Below are 24,065 nucleotides of genomic sequence, written 5' to 3'. Positions count from 1 at the left end.
CTGATCTAGTATTAGCTACTTGTAATTTTGGTGAAATACATTCACATCTAGACAGAGTAATTTAGAAAGATATAGTTAAGGAGTTATACATAAGAGTAAGGTTCTATTCATGTGTAAATTAGGAAGCAATGCAACGTCTCAAAATGTTTATCAAGAAAGGCAAAGGTTAATACTTCCTATAATTATTTATTTCGGTAGCTTAATCAAGGATGTATTTGCTTCCTGCTTTTTTTTTCAAACACTTGGAAGAATTTTTGCTCCCAGACATGGCCTTATGGTCTCAATTACCCATACTGAATGAAATGGGAAGAGGAAAGTAATTTTAATAGCAGAAGTTTCTCTGGTTATATTCAGAACAGTAGTTAACCCTTTAAAGAATATTTTCACACAAGAAAAGCACAGTGACCAAAAGAATGTTTATGGTGGCCATGTCTTAGGTACAAGTTTGTGATATTGCACATTTTTTAACGTGTAAAAAAATAAAAATCACTTTCCCCTAGGGGTATCTACACATCAGGGAAGGCACACTCCAGGTCCAAAAACTGTCCATAACAATTTTGAAGTTCACTTATATTATATCGCAGTTAAAACCTTGCTAATAACCTACGTAATACGTATAAATAACATGTTAGCTTCTAGAGCAGAGATATGCAATTATGGCTCCCTTATAACCTGTGGACTTCAACTCCCAGAATTCCTGAGTCAGCCATGCTGACTCAGGAATTCTGGGAATTGGAGGCCACAAGTTGTAAAGGGCCATCGATGCCCACCACTGTTCTAATCTAACAAGCTCTTATAAAGAGCAAAGAAAAAAAAAACTACATTATACAAACATAATGGGTATATAGGACTACTTCACACAATTCTATAGTACAACTTAGTGAAAAATACTAGCATTACTTTGACTATCACTTTCTAAATTTTTATTTTGTTCTGAAAAACAGCTTCCACCATCCTTATCGGCTGCTTGAGATTTTTTTCTTCCACACGAATCCATGTCATTTCCTTTTTCTTTCTCTTCTGAGGGAGAACTCCTGGAGTGATCCCTGTTTTCTAGTGCAAACTTCAAAGAGCTGTAAAATCTAGAGAGAGAGAGAATGATGTGAATATGTTTCAAGTTGGCAGTTCCATTAATTGGATCGCATAAATAACAACTGGATCGCACTAATAACAAAATAAATTAATGCAATGCCACAGGAGAATCTGAGAGGCTAAAATAGCATGATATTGATATACTGTATTTATTAAATTTCTACTCTACAGCAATCGTAAGACTCTGGGCATGGCACAAAGTCAACTGTAAAACATCTACATTATAATAATTAAAGCTTCTCGAATACAGAAGGCTAATGATCAAAAGCAACCAATATATGAGCTTAGAATGGAGCAGTGTGCAGGAAGAAAATATCACAGGATAACCAGCAAAGATGAAACCTCATTAAAGAGACTCTTACAATGGTTGCTCATTAAAGTTATCCACCCTTACTCAGGAGAAAAACCCACTGAATTCCTTCCAAATCACTATGCATGGATCAGCATAGTAAATATGTACGTATATGTGTACACACATAGGGACGTGGTAGCTTAGTGGGTTAGGATGTTGAGCTTGTCGATCAGAAGGTCGGCAGTTTGGTGGGTCGAATCCCAAGTGCCACGTAACAGAGTGAGCGCCTGTTACTTGACCCAGCTTCTACCAACCTAGCAGTTTGAAAGCACGTAAAAATGCAAGTAGAAAAATAGGGACCACTCCGGTGGGAAGGTAACAGCGTTCCGTGCGCCTTTGGCGTCTAGTCATGCCGGCCACATGACCACGGAGATGTCCTCGGACAAGCACTGGCTCTTCGGCTTTGAAACGGAGATGAGCACTGGCCCCTAGAGTTGGAAACGACTAGCACGCATGTGCGGGGGAACCTTAACCTTTTATGTGTACACACACATTTTGTACTGGGTGCATAGATATGAACTTTTTTATTCTATCTTTATTATTTTATATAAAAAGCACAAGGTGGCAAAAATAGCTAATACTCCTCCCTCCTCCTGTTTTCCTCATAACCACCCTGCGAGGTGGGTTGTGCTGAGAAAGAGTGACCGGTCCAAGATCAGCCAGTTGGCTTCATGTCTAAGGCAGGACTACAATTCAGTCTCCTGGTTTCTAGGCCAGCACCTTGATCACTGCATTGCTAACAAACCTGTTAATTCTCTTCCAATTTTCTTTCATCTTCCGATTAGCAACTTGAACCACAAAGTCAGCATATTCTTCGCTGACCATTAGTCTTCCTTCCTGAGTTAATGGAACTTCTAAACAATGGGTACTTCGGACAGCCTATAAGGATGTAAAAGGAGAAACGTACATATTAACCAGCTTTTATTAAATCCGATAAAAAGATGTGTACGTTTTTGAATTCTGTGTCAAAAATTTGCAACTTATTGCTAATGAAGGATTATGATCTACTGAGGATGAGGGCAGAGAGAAAGATTATTTCTCAGTGTTAAGAAACCTGTATGTATAGCCTTGGTACACTAGTATATATCTGCTTTCTGATTATGGCCTGACTCTCTAGAAGTATAATGGAAAGACAAGTCAATGTAGTCAAGACATAATGGTGTTTAAAAATACAGCTGGATGATTTCTTATATGTGACACAATCTGATTTTGTTGTTTAATTTTTCCCCTTTTTTGCCTCTCTTTTTTTCTTTCTCTCCCTTTTACTTTTGGGGTGTTTCCTTCTGTTTTTTCCCCTTGTATATTAAAGCAATAAAGTATTTTTTTTAAAGAAGTCTGACATGAAAACAGTTTTCAGCATAGGTTTGCTAAAGAAAATGCGTATGGCCTTTAATAGAAAATATACTTGACGTGACAAAGGAAGCTGTCTAAATTTCTTTTACAACGTACAATTCATTTTTTAGCAATTATCAAACATTTCACACTGCTTCCATCAAGCCAGCTGAAATTGTCTATTTTGGTGATTAACATATAACTGCCTTTGAAAGTGGCTGAGGCTCTTGGTTGCACTCACGATTTGACTTAAAGCTTTTACGGAGACCTTAACATGGCTAAGATGTGATTCAACCTATTGATTAAAACATATATTTTCACAGCTTGCCACATGTATTTGGTTTATTATTGGGTACTATGGTGAGTGTCATCTTATGCTGTGACAAGAGCAAGTCAAAGCAATATCCCTGCCATCTGGGGGCCAGTGATGGTCATGCATTTACTTTCTATGTAGAGATGTTAGTTCACCTTAATGTGGCCTGTATGCAGTTACACCCTAGCAATTTTCTCAGGAGAAGCTGCCAATATCCCTTGGGTCAAAGTAGAAAAACACAACATACCATCATAATTTTTCCTTTCCGGCTAACGGTTATACCAGAATTTCTGAACCCAGCTTCTATAGCCACCGTGTGCTATAAAAATAAGACCAAATAGCTGTCTAAGTGCTATGTCAATTTAAGAACTTCCCAACAAACATATACCATACTGAAAAAAGATATATTTTCGAATACTGGTTTTTCTCCTGTTTATATGAATATAGGTTATGTGTTATGTTTGGATGCAAAAAGTAGATTTTTTACATTATCCCGAAATATTACAAGAAGTTCTCATTTAGCCATCACAATTGCGACTGGTAACTTGGCCGTTAAGTGAAGTCACTAAGGGAAATCAGAACTATGGTTATGATCTTACTTCAGTTTTCCTTTGCTTTGTAGACCTGCAAAAGTCATAAATGCAAGGCTTGATTACTTTTTCATCACTGCTGTAGCGGTGAGCATAACAAAGCAGTTACCTAAGAAAGGACTATCTGTATAGCAGAAGGATGTACTTCAAAAAGTACATAATTGTAAAATGTTTATAGTAACAGGCCCGTAGCAATGTGAATCCATATTATGAAGCAAAAAAAAAGAAGTAAACATTAGCACATAATTATAGCTAAAGGTGAAGAATCATGGTGCCTTAGAATGGACAACACTACCAATCAGAGACAAAATACATCTTCTTTAAAGAGTTGTGCAAAGCATTTTGAAGTGCAAATAGTAGAACGGTACCTTACTGGAAGTGTTTTCACCTCACAACTGGCCAATCTGATTTCTGTTTTCCAATCAGAGCAATCAGTTTAAAGGCTGGAATACTGTCAGTCAGTTTGAAACAGCTTAAATTGCTTTTGGTGAGCTTGACAAGAGCTACCTTAGGGTTCAAACACTTTGATCCCTAAAAATGTTCTTACATCTAATCTCTCCCTTTTTCTGAAGTCTGTTTATATTACCCACAACATCGTAAAACTGTAAGACCTACATTTGCTGATGTGAATCAAAATAATTAAAAGCTTACAATAGTTCCTTACTGATACAAGTCCATATCCAAAATCCAGTATTCATGAATAATGATTACATACTTTGATGATAGCCACCAACTATTGACAACCATCTAAAACTTACACTTCTGAAATTCTCAACCTCATAATCCCAACAAAACAAGCTTTCATTTATGAGCATATCTATAGAAACAATAGAAATGCTGTTTCCTCCATCAGCATTTTCACAGGACCAGTTATTTAACACACAGTGCTTCATATACAGGTAGTCCTGAACTCACAACCAATTTGTTTAGTGACCAAAGTTACAAAGGCACTGAAAAATGTGACTTATGACTGGTCCTCATACTTACAACCATTGCAGCATCCTCATGGTCATGTGATTAAAATTCAGGTGCTTAGCAACTGTGTTGGGACAGTTGCTGTGTCCTGGGATCATGTGATCATTAAGTGAATCCAGCTTCCTCTATTAACTTGTTTGTTGGATGATCGCTGAGAAGGTTTCACATGGTGATCATGTCATCCTGGGACACTGCAACCATTGTAAACACATGCCAGTTGTTGCCCAGGACCCAAATTTTGATCACATGACAGTGGGAATGCTCTGATGGTCGTAAAAGCAAGAACCAGTCATTAATCACTTTTTCAGTGCTGTTGTAACTCTGAACAGTTGATAAATGAATAGTTGTAAATCGAGGACTACCTATAGCAGCTAGCAAGCAGCAATAGCACTTCGACATAAATACTGCTCCACAGTGCCTTACAGCCCTCTCTAAGTGGTTTACATATTGCCCCCAACAATCTGGGTCCTCATTTTACTGACCTTGGAACGATGGAAAGCTAAGTCAACCTTGAGGTGTTCAGGATCGAACTGCTGACAGTCGGCAGAGTTAGCCTGCAATATGCATTCTAACCACTGCGCCACCACAATTCTTAAATGCTGTTTTTAATTAAAGGTCAGGCCCAGTAAATACTTTATTCCAGTTCTTTGAAATGAATGGCCGTCTTTCTCAGAGCATAAGCTTCTTCATTTGAATTGGAATATGCACGTTCCACATACTGTATTGAAAGTCTGTAAGTAGCCATAGATGGTTTCATTGTGTAACAACGATTCTGTTCCAAAATAATGACATTCCCAGATTATTTCGTCTAGCCATTAAAAACTGCTGATCAAATTAGGGAGATACAGGTGTAGATCATCACTTGCAACCTTCCCAGCTGGCTCCTGACAAGGTCAATGCGGAAGTTAGATTCACTTAATGACCATCTGATTCACTTAATAACTGCAGTGATTCAGCTACCAGCCATGGCAAAAAGTTTGTAAAATTAGGTGTGGCTCATTTAACAAGAACATCATTTAACGACACAATTTCTGATCCCAACTGTGATCGTAAGTAGAGGACTACTTGTAATGCCTTCATGTGTGAGAACTGTGAGGAATCAAACATTACTTATGTAACAATAACTGTGTTTTCAGCACAATGCTTTACCAGAAGTTGTGCATCTTCCAGGTCTTGACATTGCACATGGAGAACAAATGGTTCAAATTTGAAGATGGCATCAGCTGCAGCTTTCTGCAAGGAGGTAAGCTAAGAAAGAGCAAAAGGTTAATATCGATGTAACATCTGTTAGCAATGAAATATAAGTAGCTTATTTAGCATCTAAAAACACTGCAAGACAGAAGCTGACTTCATGTGCTAATTAAAATACATTTCTCCATGTTATAATATTCATCCCCACTGCCTGATATGTGCTCTGCTTGGTTTTATTCACTTTGGTATAACATTTTGCTGGGATTTAACTTTCCAAAAGATTGACTGCTAACGATAAAAAGAGGTTTAGAAATCTTGATGTTGCCTCATATAGCCACAATTCTAAGGTCTGCACACCAGTTTTCAGAAAAATTTCTGATCAAATCTGGCCTATCGGTTTCCAGATGTCATTCAAATAATACTTTGAAAACTAATACAAACTCCATCTAGCTACAAGATCTGCAATAGGGGAAAAATAGTGCACATTTACAGTAATAATGCACATGATTAAAGAATACTACAAAAACATTCCTGACTCCAAAAGTTTTATTATTTTCTGTACAGATCTTATCCACATATTGACCTATTTAACCTTTTAAAACTGGTTTTTGGAAGAAAATGAACACAACAAAGCATTGTTTCCCTAGAATGCTTTCACTTCAATAAAATTTTATCTTCTCTTTGATCACCATACCCTAGAATGTTAGAATGGAAGGGAGTTTGGAGATCATCTAGTCCAACCCCCTAATAAGGGCTGGAATCCACTTCTACAGCATCCCTGATACAGAGCTATCCTACTTCTGTTTAAATACTTCCAGTGAAGAGAGACCATCACCTCCAAAGGCAGACATTTTCCAGGTCTGGTAGTTAAGATTTTTTTTCCCCTTGGCATTTAATCAAGATTCTATTTCTCTGTAGTATAAACAATGTTCTGGAACAATTCTGAAGAATTCTGTCTCATTTTTTGTATCTCAACCCTTCAGCTTTTGAAGAAAACAATCTATTATGTTGCACCTCTATCTTGTCTTCTCCAAGCTAAGCTAACCTAACACTTTTCTCCATTTTTTGTACCTTTTCCCTCCAAGTCACTGATCATCTTTGTTACTTTCCTCTGGATGTAGTCCAGTTCACCAATCTTTTAAACATGTTTTTATTAAAAGATTTTAATAAACATAAGTAGTATATTCAAACAAAAATAGTAAATGTGAAAGAAGGAAAAAAAGAAAGGAAAGGAAAACAGAAAAAGGAGGATTGATGAACTGGACTATTTCTTTTAATCCCGGTATTATACTTCATTGGGGAAGTTCAAAACTACATTTGAATTTTCTGCATCTGTTAACTTATGTTCAACTTGTGATCCACCAAGTCATCCAATTCCTTTTCACATGTTCTTCTGCTCTCACATGGTCCCTTTCTTTCAGAAGCCTGCAATTTTCTATTACAAAAAATATATCTTATTAGGGCTTTAAAACACGTTTGTCCCCATCACTAGAAATCATCACCAAGACATTTAAAATTTTGAAATGAATAAGGTGATTTGATCATCTGATATAGTCAGCTTCTTGGATACCCTCAGACTTAAGTTAACAGTAGTCATTCCATGTGAGTTAAATATCTATGATGGAAAAAGCATCAGAAAACCAGTCATGTCTATCATCTATAGCAGGGGTGTCAAACTGCCGGCCCACGGGCCGGAGCATCACGGAGAAACCGTGCCCATCCCATTTTCAGCAATGGGAAAAAGTTCCGATACGTCGTGCGACGTCACGTGACGTCGCGAGTTTGACATGCCTGATCTATAGAATGACTCACAACTCTACAAAAAAGAAAACACAATAATTCCATTTACTTTGATCAATAAAGAACTGCATCAGCCACAAACAAGACAATGACATGGAAGAGCAGACTCCTCTCTTACTGATTGTGTTATATAAATTTAATTACAGAAGCTTGGCAATTCTTACAATATTGTTAGTATGCAGAAATAAGCAACATTTTGAAAGCTTGGGGAATAAACAATGTACTGATCCTTACCACATCTTTTGTAGTACATAATTGGTGGGTCACCATAAGCCAAGTACAGCTTTGCTTCTGTATTTCAAAGCCAGCAGCACCCTAGTTAAGAAAAAAAAATCACAGAGTACAAATCTTTTAGGCATAGAAACATACTCAGAACTACTTGCTGTATTCCCAACTTTCCAACATTAAAACACTAGAATTTTCCCTGCATGCTAAGAAGAAGGGGGAAAAAAGTTAAGGATGATGGGGGAATAAAATGTAGCCAATGAATCAGTTTCAAGCTACATATCTGACTAGTTAGATGAAAAAGAGTAAAGACATATTTCTGGAGATCGTATCACATTTATCTCTAATAGAAGAAGTCTTGAAGGGATTGAAGCAACGGCACTTACTCTAAATAAGGCATATCTTGCCATTATATTTTTAAAAGATGAGAAGTCTGTGACATACATACATACTTCCAAATACATCAGGTGCAATCTGAAGCACCTCCTAGTAAATACATGTATAAGATGTCTCAATTTTCTTTTAAGAGGTACTCTGAAGTGTTGACTTAGCTTTCTATCCTTCTGAGCACCCAGATTGTTGGGGAAAATATGCTGACTATGTAAACCACTTAAGAGGGCTGTAAAGCACTGTGAAGCAGCATATAAGTCTAAGTGCTATTGCTACTATCCAAACCATCTTACTTAAGCTGCAGAATAATTCTGGCCAACTGCCCAGTTTTGTTAAAGCACCAGGATAGAAACAGAGATACATGAGTCCTGCCTTAGGTGGCACAAAGCCAGCTGGGAGATCTTGGGCCAGTCCCTCTCTCTCAGCCCTAGAAAGGAGGCAATGGCAAACCACTTCTGCATTTATTTTTTTTGCCAAGAAAATTCAGGAACCAGACCACGCATTCGCCAGGTGTCAATGCTAACACAGACACCTACACGTAAAGGGATTTTTCCACCCTTTGGAATATTTCAGGGGAATCTGAATTCACTGAGCTGCTTGTTCAATTCCAACAAACTGAGAGTGGAATGAATTATAGCGGATGGAAGAGAGGGAGGGGGAGGGGGAGGGAGAGGGAGAGGGAGAGAGAGAGTGAGAGTGAGAGTGAGTGTGTGTTGTAGATCAGGGCTTCAAAGATTTTGGGCTGCAGAGTTCCGGGCAGCAACAACTCCCCACATTCTGTAGGCATCGTCTTAATGGTCGAGCGCAGCTCTGCAACCCAGATGGGGCAGAGCTTTAACCTAGCGAAGGGCTGCCCTAAAGCAGCGCTTTAACTCCCAAAGAAGTGGATTTTGTCAGGTTACAACCCCATGAGGCTCCAGAGCGGAAAGAAGAGGTGGCGGAGGAGGAGGAGGAGGAGGGAGCGGTTCCACCCAACCTCAGGTCGGCTTCAGATCTGCTGGGCGCAGAACAGGCCGAAGCAGGGCTTACCGCAGCCGGGGGGGCGGCCGGGGGCTGTTCCAGCACCACCACGCGCCCCGAGCACGAGCTGGTGGTGCAGAAAGTCTCGCGCTCATTCAGGAGCCGGACGATCTCCTCGATAGGCTCATCCACGCTGCCCTTCCGGCTAGCGTCTGCGCGCGACAGCCGCTGCTCTTTCCAGCGTTTGAAATCGGCCATCAGCAATAGCGGCAGCGGCGGCTCTTTTTCCTCCCCGCCCCCAGACGGCGGCAATGGCAGCCTTCATGGGACCCGTCCGTGGGAGGCGCCATCTTAGCCGGACGGTGTCTCGCTTGGGGCAAACTTAATTTCCCCAAGTCCCGGACCCTCGGAAGTAAACGCCCAATGACCTTTTCTGATTAGATAGGAGTATATATATTGCTTTCGGGCTTCACCCTCCCTCCTTATTTTCTTGGATGCGAAGACACTGCGGAGGCTTCTTCCCTTGCTCAAGGACCCTAGGCGACGGTGAGTCGAGAGGTACAAAATCCAAGCCACGTTTTGCGGCATGATTCGACTGTGATTGCGGGCCTGAAGTTCCTTAGATTTGTACTCCGCCTGTCTGATGGAGTCACCTACTGCTTCCTCTTCCTGTTTCTCCCCGGGCCAATCTTTGAAATAGGTCAGGCTGAGAGAGGTCTCTATGGCTGAGGTTGGAATAGAATCCGGGTGTTCCCGGTGCCATTCTAACACCCTTAAGCCAATGTTTTTCACCCGTACAACTTTAAAAGCTGTGGACTTCAACTCCCAGAATTCTACAGCAAGCCATACTGGCTGGAGAATTCTGGGAGTTGAAGTCCACAGGTTTTAAAGTTACTAGGGATGGAAAAACACTGCCTTAACCACTACATCACTCTGACTTCTTAGCCAGGCTGCCTTGGTCTAGAGCAGGGGTAGGCAACCTCGGCTCTTTTATGACTCATGGACTTCAACTCCCAGAACTCCTGAGTCAGCTGACTCAGGAATTCTGGGAGTTGAAGTCCATGAGTCATAAAAGAGCCGAGGTTGCCTACCCCTGGTCTAGAGAGAGAAGACAGCAAAACACTGAAAAAAGGCATCATCCACCTAGTTTTGTACTGCTCCCAAGAAAAGTATCTGGAGATATCCATGAAGTCAGCAGAAGCTGGAATCAATTCAAGGGTGGTTTCATTCTACTCATCCTCCATCGTGAGGGTCTATAGCTCCTGTTAGACAAGAGAAGACTCGACCAGACGGCTGTTGGGAAACCAGGGTGGTTGTATTTTTTAGTTGTTTAAATTGTATCAGTTGAGCTAACTGGAGCTGCAGTCCTGCAAACATCAGGAGACCACCTGTCTTTGGCCAAAGGGCAGTCATTCATATTGTGTAACAGCAATAGGTCTGGGAGGTTTTGTGGTAGACATTCCACAGCAATAAATAGCAGGGGGAATGTTCACATCAGAACTAAGTCCAATTTTGTTCTTGGACTATAACAGGATTGAAAATATATTTCCTTTTTTAAATTGGATTTTCAGACCACCCAAGTCCAGAAAGACACTAGGCAGCTCACAGTCTCTTTTTTGTAAAAAAAAAAACTAATTTAAAAGACTACCTGAACAAAACTCCATAAATGACATATAGAAAAATTGCAGTCTTTGATGGTGGTTGCTTAAGTAAGAAGAAATCTGCACTGAGTGGTACCTTAGCTAAATTCTGAATTAAAAAAGGACTGCTAGATCTGTTGTGCAGAAAGGCAGGTGGCCATTGTAAATCTTTGCTGCCAGCATGTGGGTATCCAGATTTATTATATGTATGGATTTGGCAGCCCTAAAAAAATAGAATAGGGATACAATTCCTGAAATCTTATTTTGGAATAAATTCCATTACAACAATTTTTGGACAAATGCTCATGCAGTGCAGAAGAAAAATAATTTAAAAACTATTTACTAGCATTGAAAACTAGCACTAGCCAATATAGGTGTGATCTCTTCCAAAACAGATGAGAGCACGTTTGCACATTCCTGTGCAATCTTTAAAAGCATATTTGTTTGCTGAATATGACCCAAGAGTTCTGTAGTCCTGGTTATTTCTTGGCAGTTCAAACAGTTCAGAGATAAAGAAGGACAATACAGGAATTCAGAGACTCTGGTGAAATATGTTATATGCTTAGGGTTTTAAGTACTACTGTCCTTGCAAATCATTTTTCCCTCTATTTCCTTTTCATGCCAGAAGCAGGAAGATTCTATGAATTATCAACAGTATGACATTATTTAGGTTATTTATATTATAAAACTATTTTGAAGTAATTTTTTATTGTGCATTGTATCTATTAAAATTTGTTGATTGTGTTAGAAATGGCAAAAATGTAACTTGCTTTGATTAAATGTATTGAATAGCTTTTTAACAGACAAAATTCCTTTTTTTTTCTAGGAGTGTAATAGGCAACTCCTATTGTTCATTCTTCTTGTTCTACTATTCTTCTTTTACTAGCCAATGATGCTAGGAATAGTTAGTGGGACAAGAAGAAGGGGCAAGCAAAAAAACATCGAAACTGATACAAAGATGAACATCCAACAATTGAAAGAAGCTGTGCTTGACAGGGTAGCATGGAGAGCACTGGCCTACAAAGTCAGCAAGCATTGGATAAGACTGAATTGTTAATTAAAACAACAAGTGATCATGTGAACAAATTGTTACAAATATTGGTGATGTACTGACTCTGGCCACTGATAATTGGATTCGGCTTTTCTCAGAAATATTATATGTCTGACATCTCTACGGATATGATTTGCGGCAATATATTATTGGTCTGTGCAAATTTTCATATACTTTAGTTTCACATATAGTTTAGTTTGATTACTGCAAAAGGATGAGTTTTTGCAGTATGCTTTTTAAATCAGAAGACACTTTTTGCTTGGGATATAAAACAAAACAAACTAACATGGCATAAGAAATGACGCCATGTAGACTTAGCCTTGAGATTTTTCATTTTTATAGATGAAATTATGCCAAAAGATTGAGCAAGTCAATTCAGTTTGCAACATTCAGGCTGTGCAAACCAGGATTTTCTGCACTTATCGATCTGCAGCCATACAGTGTCAGGAAAAGGTAAGGCTGCTTTAAGGTGTTTTACCACGGAGACATCCTCAGACAAGTGCTGGCTCTTCGGCTTTGAAACGGAGATGAGCACCGGCCCCTAGAGATGGAAACGACTAGCACGCATGTGCGGGGGAACCTTTACCTTTACCTATACATGTACTAGGTTCATGCTCCCATGTACCCTCAAATAAATTTTTAGAGATTTAATCTAAAGCACTGCAAGGCCCTTTGTTGCTATTTATATGTTCATTTATCAAGCACTGCTTGCTTTTGGCCTAAAGAGGAGGAAAGATTTCTCCCCATAAAGGAACATTTGGATGGAATTTGAGTAGAACTCATACTGTACAGTAATCATGCTATGTTATGACAAGTATTATTAGACTGCAGGTATGCCTTTGTTTTCTTTTGGACCCCAAAGGGAAAAAAGGTGCCAATTATTTGCATATCAGATCAAAGACACTGATGTCCTGATTTGAATGTTTGTTGATTTTGCCTTCCCTGAGATTTTTATTGGCACCAGGATCTTTGAATCTGTGTTGTATTTTGATTCTCCCCTTCCAGGAGGTCAGGAGCTCAAGGTAACACATGTTATATTCCCCTTCTGGTTATTTTCACAATTCTATAAGGAGGGTCAGACTGTGTAGTAATCTCTTTGGGAGTTCCATGGTTCAGTAGAGACTCGCCAGTTGTAATTTAGGACTCTGTTCCTTTGCAAAATCCTGTTAACTTTGCAATGCAGTAAATCATTCAGAAAACGTGATGAATGATGCCAGTTCAAAGTGATGTGTCTGTATATATTTTGCTGTGTTTGATTCAAGATTTCTTCACATTGTGGTTGGAATTTTCTCTCTTTAGGGATAAAAATCAGATGGGGACATAAAATAGAACAGGAAGAAATAGACGGAGAACCACTAGTTTAAATTTCAGGTGAAGAGCAAGTGATTTGATTCTCTTTGACGTGAAAAGGCAGCAGATATTCAGATACTGTAGTTTTTATATCTGTGCATTTTCAGGTTGTCATGACAACAGGAAGAAATTTGATGAGAGCCATAAAAGTATTCGAATTTGGTGGGCCTGAAGTGCTCAAACTGCAGCTAGATACCTTAGTGCCAGTTCCAAAAGAGAACCAGGTAAAATAAAGAATGTGCAATGCTGCTGCTTTTGCTACAACGGCTACTACTAATACTATTCTTAAACATGAGGTCCTGCTCAGATAATGCAAAATGAGCTTGAATAAACCTTGATACAAATGATTTCATTTCAGAAGATAAAATGGGGGAAACAATTACAGTTGCACCTTAATTGGAACCCAGAATTTACATTTGGATCATTGAAATTGACATCAATAATCTGGAACATAACTATTCTACCAAGAGTTGTGGTAGATCTGTGTGCAGATTCACAGTTCATAAGAAGGCAGCAAGAAAATAGGGTGATTAATGATTCCGGGGTGGTGAGGAAGGGAGAAACTGTAGGAGAGAGGATATTTTCTCCAAGTCATCTTATTCATGACTGATGCATCCATGTGAGTGTTGGGGGTTATGATTTAATGCCTCTGGAGTGAGCCAAATCAGGGGTGATTGCAGACTTATCTCTGATCTGAGATTGTGAGGTTGCACATTTAAAAAAAGTATCCCCCTTTCTTTTGAACTAAGTTCTGAGACATTTTTTTTTCAGGTTCTCATCAAAGTTCATGCATGTGGGATCAACCCAGTAGACACCTATATTCGTTCTGGATCTTATAAAAGGAAACCATCTTTACCATATACACCAGGTACAGATGTAGCTGGAGTGGTAGAAGAAGTTGGAGAACATGTGACTGCTTTCAAGGTGGGCTGCTGTTTGCTTCTCTTCCTTTCTCTTAATCTTTAGGCTCGGGAAATAAATTCTTATCTGGGTTTTCTGGCCTTGATAAAAGTTCCCATCCCTCACTGGGTCTCACTTTTGTCATTTTGCTGGCATTTTTATAGCAATTTAAACATTATAATAAAAAATACAAATAACAAAAAGAAAAATACTGCAGAAGAGAAAAATAGAGAGAAAAGTTAAAAAAAAAGTAATATAGTAATGAAAAGGGGGGGAAAAGATACATAAAGAAATGATTTCCCCCTTCATCACAAACAATTTTAGTAACTGATCGCCTTCTTTTAAAATACAACAAATCTCTTCTTCCCATATTTCATCTCTTATATGTAAACAAATCCTTAAAGCCTTGTTGTTCAGTTTTGGTCAGCAAAAGTCCATTAAGAGTTATCGGAGATAACATACTTATTTTAACCTGGATCAAATAAACCAACTTTTTATTTCTTCCCTTTAACAAACTTGATCTATAATCCCTTCAAATAGTGCCCTAGAACTTGAATGCTTTTCATTTTTTTCCCTTTGTCCTTTCTTACTAAATTCTTCAAAACTGCCAACAAGTGTCTAAATCCAACGTAGGAAAGTTATCCAGGTCATTCTTTTGATTTGTTTAAAATCCCTTTTAATTTGTCCAGAGAAGAATTACATAGAGCTGGCTCTTCACTCCGCTGTGGTCATCAGCTCTAGTTCCAGTTCATCATTTCTTCCCCAGTAGTCATTTGGCTGTTATTTTATGAGTCGGTTCACCTCATGTTTCTCTTCCAACTATATTTTGTTCAGATTTCATTCTTTTTTTTTCTTTTTTTGAACAGACTTTGCAGAAAACAGAGACAAAACCCCAAAACCTTTCATTAATCTTTCTGCATTTGTTTGCTCTTGTTAGAAAGGTGACCGGGTTTTTACCCTGGGCACTGTTTCTGGTGGCTATGCTGAATACACTGTCGCATCCGCTGACACCATTTTTCCTTTGTCTGATAAACTGGACTTCAAGCAAGGTGCGGCCATTGGAATTCCATATTTTACTGCATTCCGAGCCCTCTTTCAAAAGTAAGGTTGCCACTTCCTAAAACTGTTTTTAAACTCTTGTGTGATACTGCCCCCTTCCCTTTTCCTGACTTTCCAAATGTACTCCTGTTAAGTCTTCCAGGATTTCACACTGTAAGTGCTGAATGACTTGATGTGCTCTTTCCTCGATGAGGCGTAAAAAGAAGTCTTCACAGAGGTTGCTGAAGACCTTCATTCAATATCATTTTGTCAGTAGTGCTATAAGCCAGCATATCTCTGGTTGTTGGTTCATTATATGACAAGAACCAACATTGGGATTATGCAAGTGATCAGAGAAATAGATTCACAGATCCACACAGGGGCACATGTTTTGTAAATCTTAGCCAATTTATCGTAGACTCCAGCATGTTCCACATGTCCTTCAAAGGGGATGGACTACTATATTATCTTTCACTTACAGTTATGTAAATAATTGTGACTGGTATGTGCATTTATGACTTTGCATATCTATAAAGCAAAGGAAAAGTGAAGTAAGATCGCAAGCACATTGACACTTTTACTTAGTGACTGCTTTGCTTAACAATTGAGTTGCCCACCAAGTACCACTTGCAGTCGCTAAATGAGGAATATCTGTACTTATTGCCACAAAGGATTTTTTTTTAAAGGAAATTCAAAATATCTGGAACTGATCCCAATTTAATTATCAAGACTCCACTAAATATAATTTTGAATGGATGTTATTTTTCCCCACTGGCTGTGTAAACACTAGATTTTGAGGCTGCATAATGTGAAATGGTTACATTGTTACGTTCAAAATATTTATTATGTTTTCTTCAGAGGTTCTGCCAAAGCAGGAGAAACTGTGCTAGTCCATGGAGCAAGTGGAGGAGTAAGTGATTCTGTTTCTATTGCTGTATGCCAATCAGATTTGCACTTTTGTGAACTGGTGGCCGTATATTTCCTTTAAAGAAATAAGTATAGTATGTGGGTACATACAATACGTACTAGGGAAAATTACTTTGTTGTTCTTAAGCAGGTTGATATTCCCTTTTCCGGGTAAACAACCCTAATCCAAAAGGCCTAAAAAATATTAAGCGATGGCTCAATGATTAAAGAGGCCAAGCTTGTCAGCTAGAAAGCTTGACAGCCCGGGTTTGAGACCTAAGCGCTGTGCAACTGGGTGAGTTCCAGTCCTTGTCTCAGCTCCTGCTCACCTAGCAGTTTTAAAGCATGCAAATGTGAGTAGATACAGATAGTCCACGACTTACAACAGTTTGCTTAGTGTCCGTCACTGAAAAAGTGACTTATGACGATCTTACACACTTATGACCGTTGCAGTGTCCCCATGGTCACACGATCTACGTTTAGACGTTTGACAGCTGACTCACATTTATGACGGCTGCAGTGTCCCACAGTCATGTGATCCCCTTTGGCGACCTTCTGACAAGCAAAGTCAGTGGGGAAGCCAGATTCACTTAACAACCGTGTTACTAATTTTAACCACCTCAGCGATTCACTTAACAAAGGTGGCAAGAAAAGTCATAAAATGAGGGCAGAACTCGATTAACAAATTTCTCACTTAGCAACATCAATTTGGAGCTCAATTGTGATTGTAAGTCGAGGACTACCTGTAAATAGGTACCACTTTGGTGGGAAGGTAACAATATTCCATGTGCCTCAGGATATAGTCATGCTGGTCAGATGACCACGGAAGTGTCTGTGGTCAACACTGGCTCCCTAGGCCAAGAAATGGAGATGAGCACAACTCTCTAGAGTCGGACACGACTGGACGGGGAAAACCTTGACCTTTACTCCTAGTGCATTTCACCTACAATACGCTTAATGTTCATACTGTAGAATGGCGGCCCCCAACCTTTTGGGCACCAGGGACCGGTTCCGTGGAGAAAAAGTTTTTCCGTAGACCAGCGGGGACATGGTTTCACGTGCTACCTGCATCCTGTGGATGGGGTTTTTCTTGTTTGCGTGGACCGGTTTCTGGCATGCCGCGGAACGGTGCCTGTCCACGGACCTGGGCTTGGGGACCCCTGCTGTAGAACCCCCATAATGGATTAAGGGTTGCAACAAAGTGGTCCTCTGGTTGAAACTTCCTAAGCATTAAAAAAAAGGTCTATGATGCTTGGAAATGTGTTGCTTGAAAACGCATCTCCCTTAGTTGAAAAGTATGCAGTTTCTGCATTGCTTAGAGTAATGGTTCCCAATCTTTTCTGTGCCCCATCTTCCTAGGAAATGTTTGATCAATGTTAGCACCCACTACAAAGGTACTTGTGATTCGTGACTTGTCACTAAGCACACAAGTCACTCTTTGTCGCACCCCCTGAAATTCCACCTTAAACCCTCTGGGGGGTGGTACAGGTACCCTAGATTGGGAACCCCTGGCTTTGAATAATATTATAAGGAGTAGCTTCAAGTTGATACCTTGGAAATTTGAAGAGGGAACGGTTGCATTATAGTGGGTAATTGAGCAAATAAGATTTTACACGCTACCTGAAAAAGTATAATCGTATACCCTGACGGTTGAGTTAATTATTCATTTGCCTGCTTTTGTTTCAGGGATGATGTTTGAACTATTGTTAAGAGAAAGTAGATTGTCTCATAATAATAATAATAATAAACCTTTATTGTCAAAGTACAACATGTGTACATTGAGATTAGCTGAGCCTCCCCCCGTGCTCTCTCTCCCCCCAACACACAGTGACAACAAACCCTCCATCCCACCACACTATGTGAACCAACTACACCACACACCGGCCTCCCAAGTCAATTCTGCATAAGATTATGTCCCATTTAAAAGCCTAACAGCCCACGGATAAAAGCTATTTTTCAGCCTGTTGGTACGGCTGGCTATATTCCTATATCTCCTACCGGATGGTAGGAGAGTAAAGAGATACCGTCCAGGGTGTGAGTCATCCCTGAGAATCTTCCTCACTCTTCCAAGGCAAAGAGCCCTGGCGATGTCATCCAGTGGTGTCAGGGAACAGCCCACAATGTCTTGTGCTGTGCTCACCACCCTCTGTAATACTTTCCTATCCTATCATGCAGATGTATCAGATGAGGGGGAGCTATAAAAACACTGAACACTTTAACAAGTGTAGTAATAGTTAAGGGGTTATCGCTGTGTGGTTGAAGGGCTCTTCATTCAATTGGATGATTGTCATGATGCTGTTGTGCTGGAAACGTTACTACTTCTTATCTTTGCTGTTTTTCCTCTCTGTTTCTTAGGTTGGAATAGCAGCATGCCAATTAGCAAGAGCTTATGGCTTGAAGGTTTGGGGCACAGCTGGGACAGAGAAAGGAATGAATCTAGTTTTGAAAAATGGTGCTTGCAGGGTATTTAATCACAGGAAGAGTGATTACTTGGCTGAGATTAAGGTAATTTGAGAGTTCTATCTAATATCCTACCTGTAACCTTTCAAAGTAAGTTACATTTAGTTCCAGGGGAGTCAGCTAATAGGTAAGCCAGTTTAGATTGCAGTCCTACTCTGCTTTCCATGTGTTGTTGAATTATGCAGGGTTTGTTTGTTTGTTTGTTTATATTCCACCTTTATTATTCATGTAAATAACTCAAGGTGGCGAACATACCCAATCTTACTTCCTTCTCCTGTTTTCCCCACAACAACTACCCTGTGAGGTGGGTTGGGCTGAGAGAAAGAGGGATTGGCCCAAAGTCACCCAATTCAATCATAATTACATTGAATTAAGGTTACAGTTAAAGGTACGCATTCATTTCCTTTGAATAAATATATAAAGTTTGCCTCGGATGGTTGGTGGCAACATTTTTAGATGCTGGCTTTCTCTCAGTCTTTGATACATTCATTTTTTAAGTTTAGGTCATTCCCTACTTTTAATAGCAAGTGTGGAACAATTTTGGGGATTCTTTTTAGGCAAAAGTTAACCCCCTCCATAAAAAGAAAGGTTTGGGAGGTGAGAAACCATCATCCTCTCAGCTTTACTGTTGGGTGGTGGAAGGAATGAACCAAAGAGGGCAGCCACCTGAGCAATGGAAGATGGAAGATGTGAATTATAATGACGATTTGTGCCTGTGTGAAGCTGGAGCTTAACATCCCCACCTAGTCATTTTCTCTAGAATTCCTATTTAAAATAAAATGTATTTAATCCTCCTTTAACAAGAATAAACGCAATAATACTTTGTTATTTTGATATATGTATGTATGTGTATGTGTGTACACACACACACACACACACACACACATTAAATTTGGATTGCTAACAAAGAATTAAAGGGAGACTGGTATAGCTATTTCAAGCTGCTTTGCTCTCATCAGCCAGCCACAAACTTGCACATGCAAGCAGCCCAGGTTCGAATCTCAGAAGGGTGTGGCTGGCTGATGAGAGCAAAGCAGCTTGAAATAGCTATACCAGTCTCCCTTTAATTCTTTGTTAGCAATCCAAATTTAATATAAAAATGATTGTTGCAATTTTTAATGACCTTTAAAGCCCTACATGGCATGGGTCCGGAGTACCTTAGGGAGCACCTGCGGCCGGCATCAACTTCCCTCCGCCCAGTGCACTCCCACAGAGAGGGCCTCCTCAGGGTGCCACCGGTCAGAGAATGCCGTCTGGTGGCCCCCAGGGGGAGGTCCTTCTCTGTGGGTGCGCCGGATTTGTGGAGCCGTTTACCGGTTCAGCTCTGGACGGCGCCCGACCTTCGCTCCTTCCGATGGGATCTTAAGACCTACTTGTTTGAACAAGCCGGCCTGGCCTGATGGGTTTTGGGTTTTATTATTGCTTTTAACGTATTTTAACTTATTGTTTTTAGGTATTGGGCACTTTGTTTAATCTTTTCTTAATTTTTGTATCCTTGTATTAGTATTTATTGCCCTGTTCACCGCCCTGAGTCCTTCGGAAGAAGGGCGGTATACAAATAAAATAATAATAATAATAATAATAATAATAATAATTATTATTATTATTATTATTATTATTATTATTATTATTATTATTATTATTATCATTATTATCATTATTATTATTATTGTTGTTGTTGTTGTTGTTGTTGTTATTATTGCCTGTGGATGGCCCTAGTTTGGGCTGATACAGGCAAAAGATTCCTTCTCCCCATATTTGGGTCGACAGGATGCATAAAAAAACACTCTCTCTGTCTCTCTCTCTATACACACACACAGACACACACACACACACATATACAGGTGAAACTCGAAAAATTAAAATATCGTGCAAAAGTTCATTTTTTTCAGTAATGCAACTTAAAACGGGAAACTAATATTTATTTATTATTTTATTTATTTTAATCCCATTTATCTCCGATGACTCAGGGCGGCTTACAATTTAAGCACAAACCAATGTGCTTAGCAATAGCCTTCATTCTATGTATATGCCTGCTTATTAGGGCTTTCCCCCCCCAAGCGGCATTATTACAAAGTCAGCTTATTGCCCCCAACAATCTGGGTCCTCATTTTACCTACCTCGGAAGGATGGAAGGCTGAGTCAACCTTGAGCCTGGTGGGATGCGAACCTGCACTAATTGCAGGCAGCTGGTGTTACTTAAGGAGGCATTAGCCCACTGCTCCACCCAGGCTCTTTTTAATATATGAGATAGACTCATTACATGCAAAGCAAGATAGTTCAAGCCCTGATTTGTCATAATTGTGATGATTATGGCGTACAGCTCATGAAAACCTCAAATCCACAATCTCAGAAAATTAGAATATTGTGAAAAGGTGCAATATTCTAGGCTCAAAGTGTCCCACTCTAATCAGCTAATTAAGCCATAACACCTGCAAAGGGTTCCTGAGCCTTTAAATGGTCTCTCAGTCTGGTTCAGTAGGAATCACAATCATGGGGAAGACTGCTGACCTGACAGTTGTGCAGAAAACCATCATTGACACCCTCCATAAGGAGGGAAAGCCTCAAAAGGTAATTGCAAAAGAAGTTAGATGTTCCCAAAGTGCTGTATCAAAGCACATTAATAGAAAGTTATGTGGAAGGGAAAAGTGTGGAAGAAAAAGGTGCACAAGCAGCAGGGATGACCGCAGCCTGGAGAGGATTGTCAGGAAAAGGCCATTCAAAAGTGTTGGGGACTTTCACAAGGAGTGGACTGAGGCTGGAGTCAGTGCATCAAGATCCACCACACTCAGACGGATCCTGGATATGGGCTTCAAATTCCTCTTGTCAAGCCGCTCCTGAACAACAACGTCAGAAGCCTCTTACCTGGGCTAAAGGAAAACCGACCTGGTCTGTTGCTCAGTGGTCCAAAGTCCTCTTTTCTGATGAGAGCAACTTTTGCATCTCATTTGGAAACCAAGAACCCAAAGTCTGGAGGAAGAATGGAGAGGCACACACTGCAAGATGCTTGAAGTCCAGTGTGAAGTTTCCACAGTCTGTGTTGATTTGGGGAGCCATGTCATCTGCTGGTGTTGGTCCACTGTGCTTCATTAAGTCCAGGGTCAACGCAGCCGTCTACCAGGAGATTTTGGAGCACTTCATGCTTCCTTCCGCAGAAGAGCTTTATGGGGATGCTGACTTCATTTTCCAGCAGGACTTGGCACCTGCCCACACTGCCAAAAGCACCAAAACCTGGTTCAGTGACCGTGGGATTATTGTGCTTGATTGGCCAGCAAACTTGCATGACCTGAACCCCATAAAGAATCTATGGGGCATTGCCAAGAGAAAGATGAGAGACATGAGACCGAACAATGCAGAAGAGCTGAAGGCCACTATTGAAGCATCCTGGTCTTCCATAACACCTCAGCAGTGCCACAGGCTGATAGCTTCCGCTGCATTGAGGCAGTAATTGCTGCAAAAGGGGCCCAAACCAAGTACTGAGTACATATGCATGCTTATACTTTTCAGAGGTCCGATATTGTTCTATGTACACTTCTTGTTTTACTGATTGCATGTAATATTCTAATTTTCTGAGATTGTGGATTTGGGGTTTTCATGAGCTGTACGCCACAATCATCACAATTATGACAAATCAGGGCTTGAACTATCTTGCTTTGCATGTAATGAGTCCATCTCATATTAGTTTCCCCTTTTAAGTTGCATTACTGAAATAAATGAACTTTTGCACAATATTCTAATTTTTCGAATTTCACCTGTATATACTGTGTGTGTGTGTGTGTGTGTGTGTGTGTGTGTGTGTGTGTGTGTATGTATAAAACATTTCCAAGAGAGGGACACTACTGGACCAAAGACTCCACAAAAGAACAGTAACAATTCAGGAGAGACTAAATCTGCCAATCTTCCATGCTTTCACAGTGCAGCTGATTTATTTGTTTTGTAGAAAATTGCTGGTGCCCAAGGCATAGATGTGATAATAGAGATGCTAGCCAATGTCAACCTTGCAAATGACTTGCAACTGCTGTCAAGAGGAGGAAGAGTGATGGTGAGCAAGCGGTTCCACTTTTTAATTAGTGGCTTTACCATAAAGCATTCTTATTTTATAATTTTCATCTCTCTCTGCGATAGATTGTTGGAAGTCGTGGCTCAATTGAGACAAACCCCAGGGATCTAATGGGGAATGAGTCAAGCATCATAGGAATTACTTTATTTTCTGCCTCTAAGGTAAAAACTAAAATGATGTGACATGATAATAGGTTAAGCTGAACTGTTTATCTTTTTGGTTACACAATGTCAGATGATTGCCTCCATGTGGAGAATTCTGGAAGTTTCTTTAACCTCCAGCTTCTGTTCTGTTGTGTTATTCATTTTGCCCAGTGTTTCCCAACTTTGGTCACTTGAGGGTATGTGGATTTCAACTCCCAGAATTCCCCAGACAGCTTAACTGAGGATTTCTGGGAGTTGAAGTCCACATATCTTCAAATGGCCAAGGAAAGGGAACCCTGATTTAGCCACATAGTGTGAACATTTCCATTTGGAGGAAACTTTACATTTACTTCTTGTTGAGGAGCCTTGGACTGGCTAATGAAGGGAATGGCAAGATCTTGGCTTCAATGGGACAAAGAAGGTCAATGCTGACATTTCCAGCATGTCAAATCTTAAGTGTCAGGATATATCTGAAATGTTCTTTTTAAATGCTTGATTTTAAATGTTCTCTGTTTAGGAACAGATGCACGAATGTGCAATGGCAATTCTTGCAGGGATCGAAGTTGGATGGCTGAAACCAGCAGTGGGCCCTGAATACCCACTGGAGAAAGCGGCAGAGGCTCATAAAGACATAATCCACGGCCAAGGGGCTTTGGGGAAGATGGTGCTTCTTACGTGTTGTTAAGTTCTTCTACAGTAATTGTGTAAATACGAATTGCAGTCTTTTATCCAACGCATTTGAAATGTACAAAATGTGACACCGAAGTAAAATATAACACATATAACTGGTATGAATTTGCACAACAAATTTAAAATTTAAATGTATCAGATTTCACACGATTAAATGATTAATCTTCTGAAAGTCTTTATGGATCCTTGTAACAGATATTTGGGGCATACTGCTGAATCGTCCTTTGCTAGTCTTATCTTCATGAAATTTCCTTGCAGTCCTTCCTCTCAGAAAAAGAGGGGGGAATCTACACTAATTTTCCTTTAAGGTGAGTACAGGTAGTCCTCAATTTACAACAGTTCATTTAGTGACCATTGAAAGTTACAACGGCACTGAAAAAAAGGACCATTTCTCACACTTAACAACTGTTGCAGCATCCCCAGGGTCATGTGGTCAAAATTCAGATGCTTGGCAACTGGCACATATTTACGACAGTCACACTGTCCCGGGGGTGTGTGTGTCATGCAATCCCCTTTTGCGACCTTCTGACAAGCAAGGTCAATGGGAAAGCCAGATTCACCTAACAACCGTGTTGCTAACTTAACAGTTGCAATGATTCACTTAACA

General features: G+C 39.9%; 2 protein-coding genes across 6 annotated transcripts; one reads left to right on the top strand and one right to left on the bottom strand.

Moving 5' to 3' along the window:
* Window positions 1-397: 397 nt before the first annotated feature.
* On the bottom strand, window positions 398-9,508 carry TYW3 (tRNA-yW synthesizing protein 3 homolog). Of its 2 annotated transcripts, XM_081325087.1 has the most exons (6): window positions 9,290-9,508; window positions 7,880-7,960; window positions 5,804-5,902; window positions 3,337-3,408; window positions 2,190-2,323; window positions 398-1,082 (listed from the first exon to the last, which is right to left on the bottom strand). In XM_081325087.1, the coding sequence occupies exons 1-6, from the start codon at window positions 9,476-9,478 to the stop codon at window positions 878-880; spliced, it is 780 nt and encodes a 259-aa protein (XP_081181213.1). In that variant the 5' UTR covers window positions 9,479-9,508; the 3' UTR covers window positions 398-877. The 2 variants fall into 2 exon arrangements, with proteins under 2 accessions (XP_081181213.1, XP_081181214.1); XM_081325088.1 differs by lacking the exon at window positions 3,337-3,408.
* A 56-nt stretch (window positions 9,509-9,564) lies between these two features.
* On the top strand, window positions 9,565-23,630 carry CRYZ (crystallin zeta). 4 transcript variants are annotated; one of them, XM_081325082.1, is made up of 10 exons: window positions 9,638-9,766; window positions 13,211-13,282; window positions 13,369-13,485; window positions 14,033-14,185; window positions 15,099-15,262; window positions 16,058-16,109; window positions 18,461-18,610; window positions 22,506-22,607; window positions 22,691-22,786; window positions 23,286-23,630. In XM_081325082.1, the coding sequence occupies exons 3-10, from the start codon at window positions 13,375-13,377 to the stop codon at window positions 23,451-23,453; spliced, it is 996 nt and encodes a 331-aa protein (XP_081181208.1). In that variant the 5' UTR covers window positions 9,638-9,766; window positions 13,211-13,282; window positions 13,369-13,374; the 3' UTR covers window positions 23,454-23,630. The 4 variants fall into 4 exon arrangements, with proteins under 4 accessions (XP_081181209.1, XP_081181210.1, XP_081181208.1 ...); XM_081325083.1 differs by lacking the exon at window positions 13,211-13,282 and having other exon boundaries at window positions 9,565-9,766; XM_081325084.1 differs by lacking the exon at window positions 13,211-13,282 and having other exon boundaries at window positions 9,628-9,778.
* Window positions 23,631-24,065: the final 435 nt, after the last annotated feature.

This window comes from Vipera berus (assembly GCF_964194415.1).
Source record: "Vipera berus genome assembly, chromosome: 3".
Lineage (NCBI taxonomy): Eukaryota > Metazoa > Chordata > Lepidosauria > Squamata > Viperidae > Vipera > Vipera berus.
Note: the sequence above shows the minus strand (reverse complement) of the source record. Positions and strands in the feature narration are given on the sequence as shown.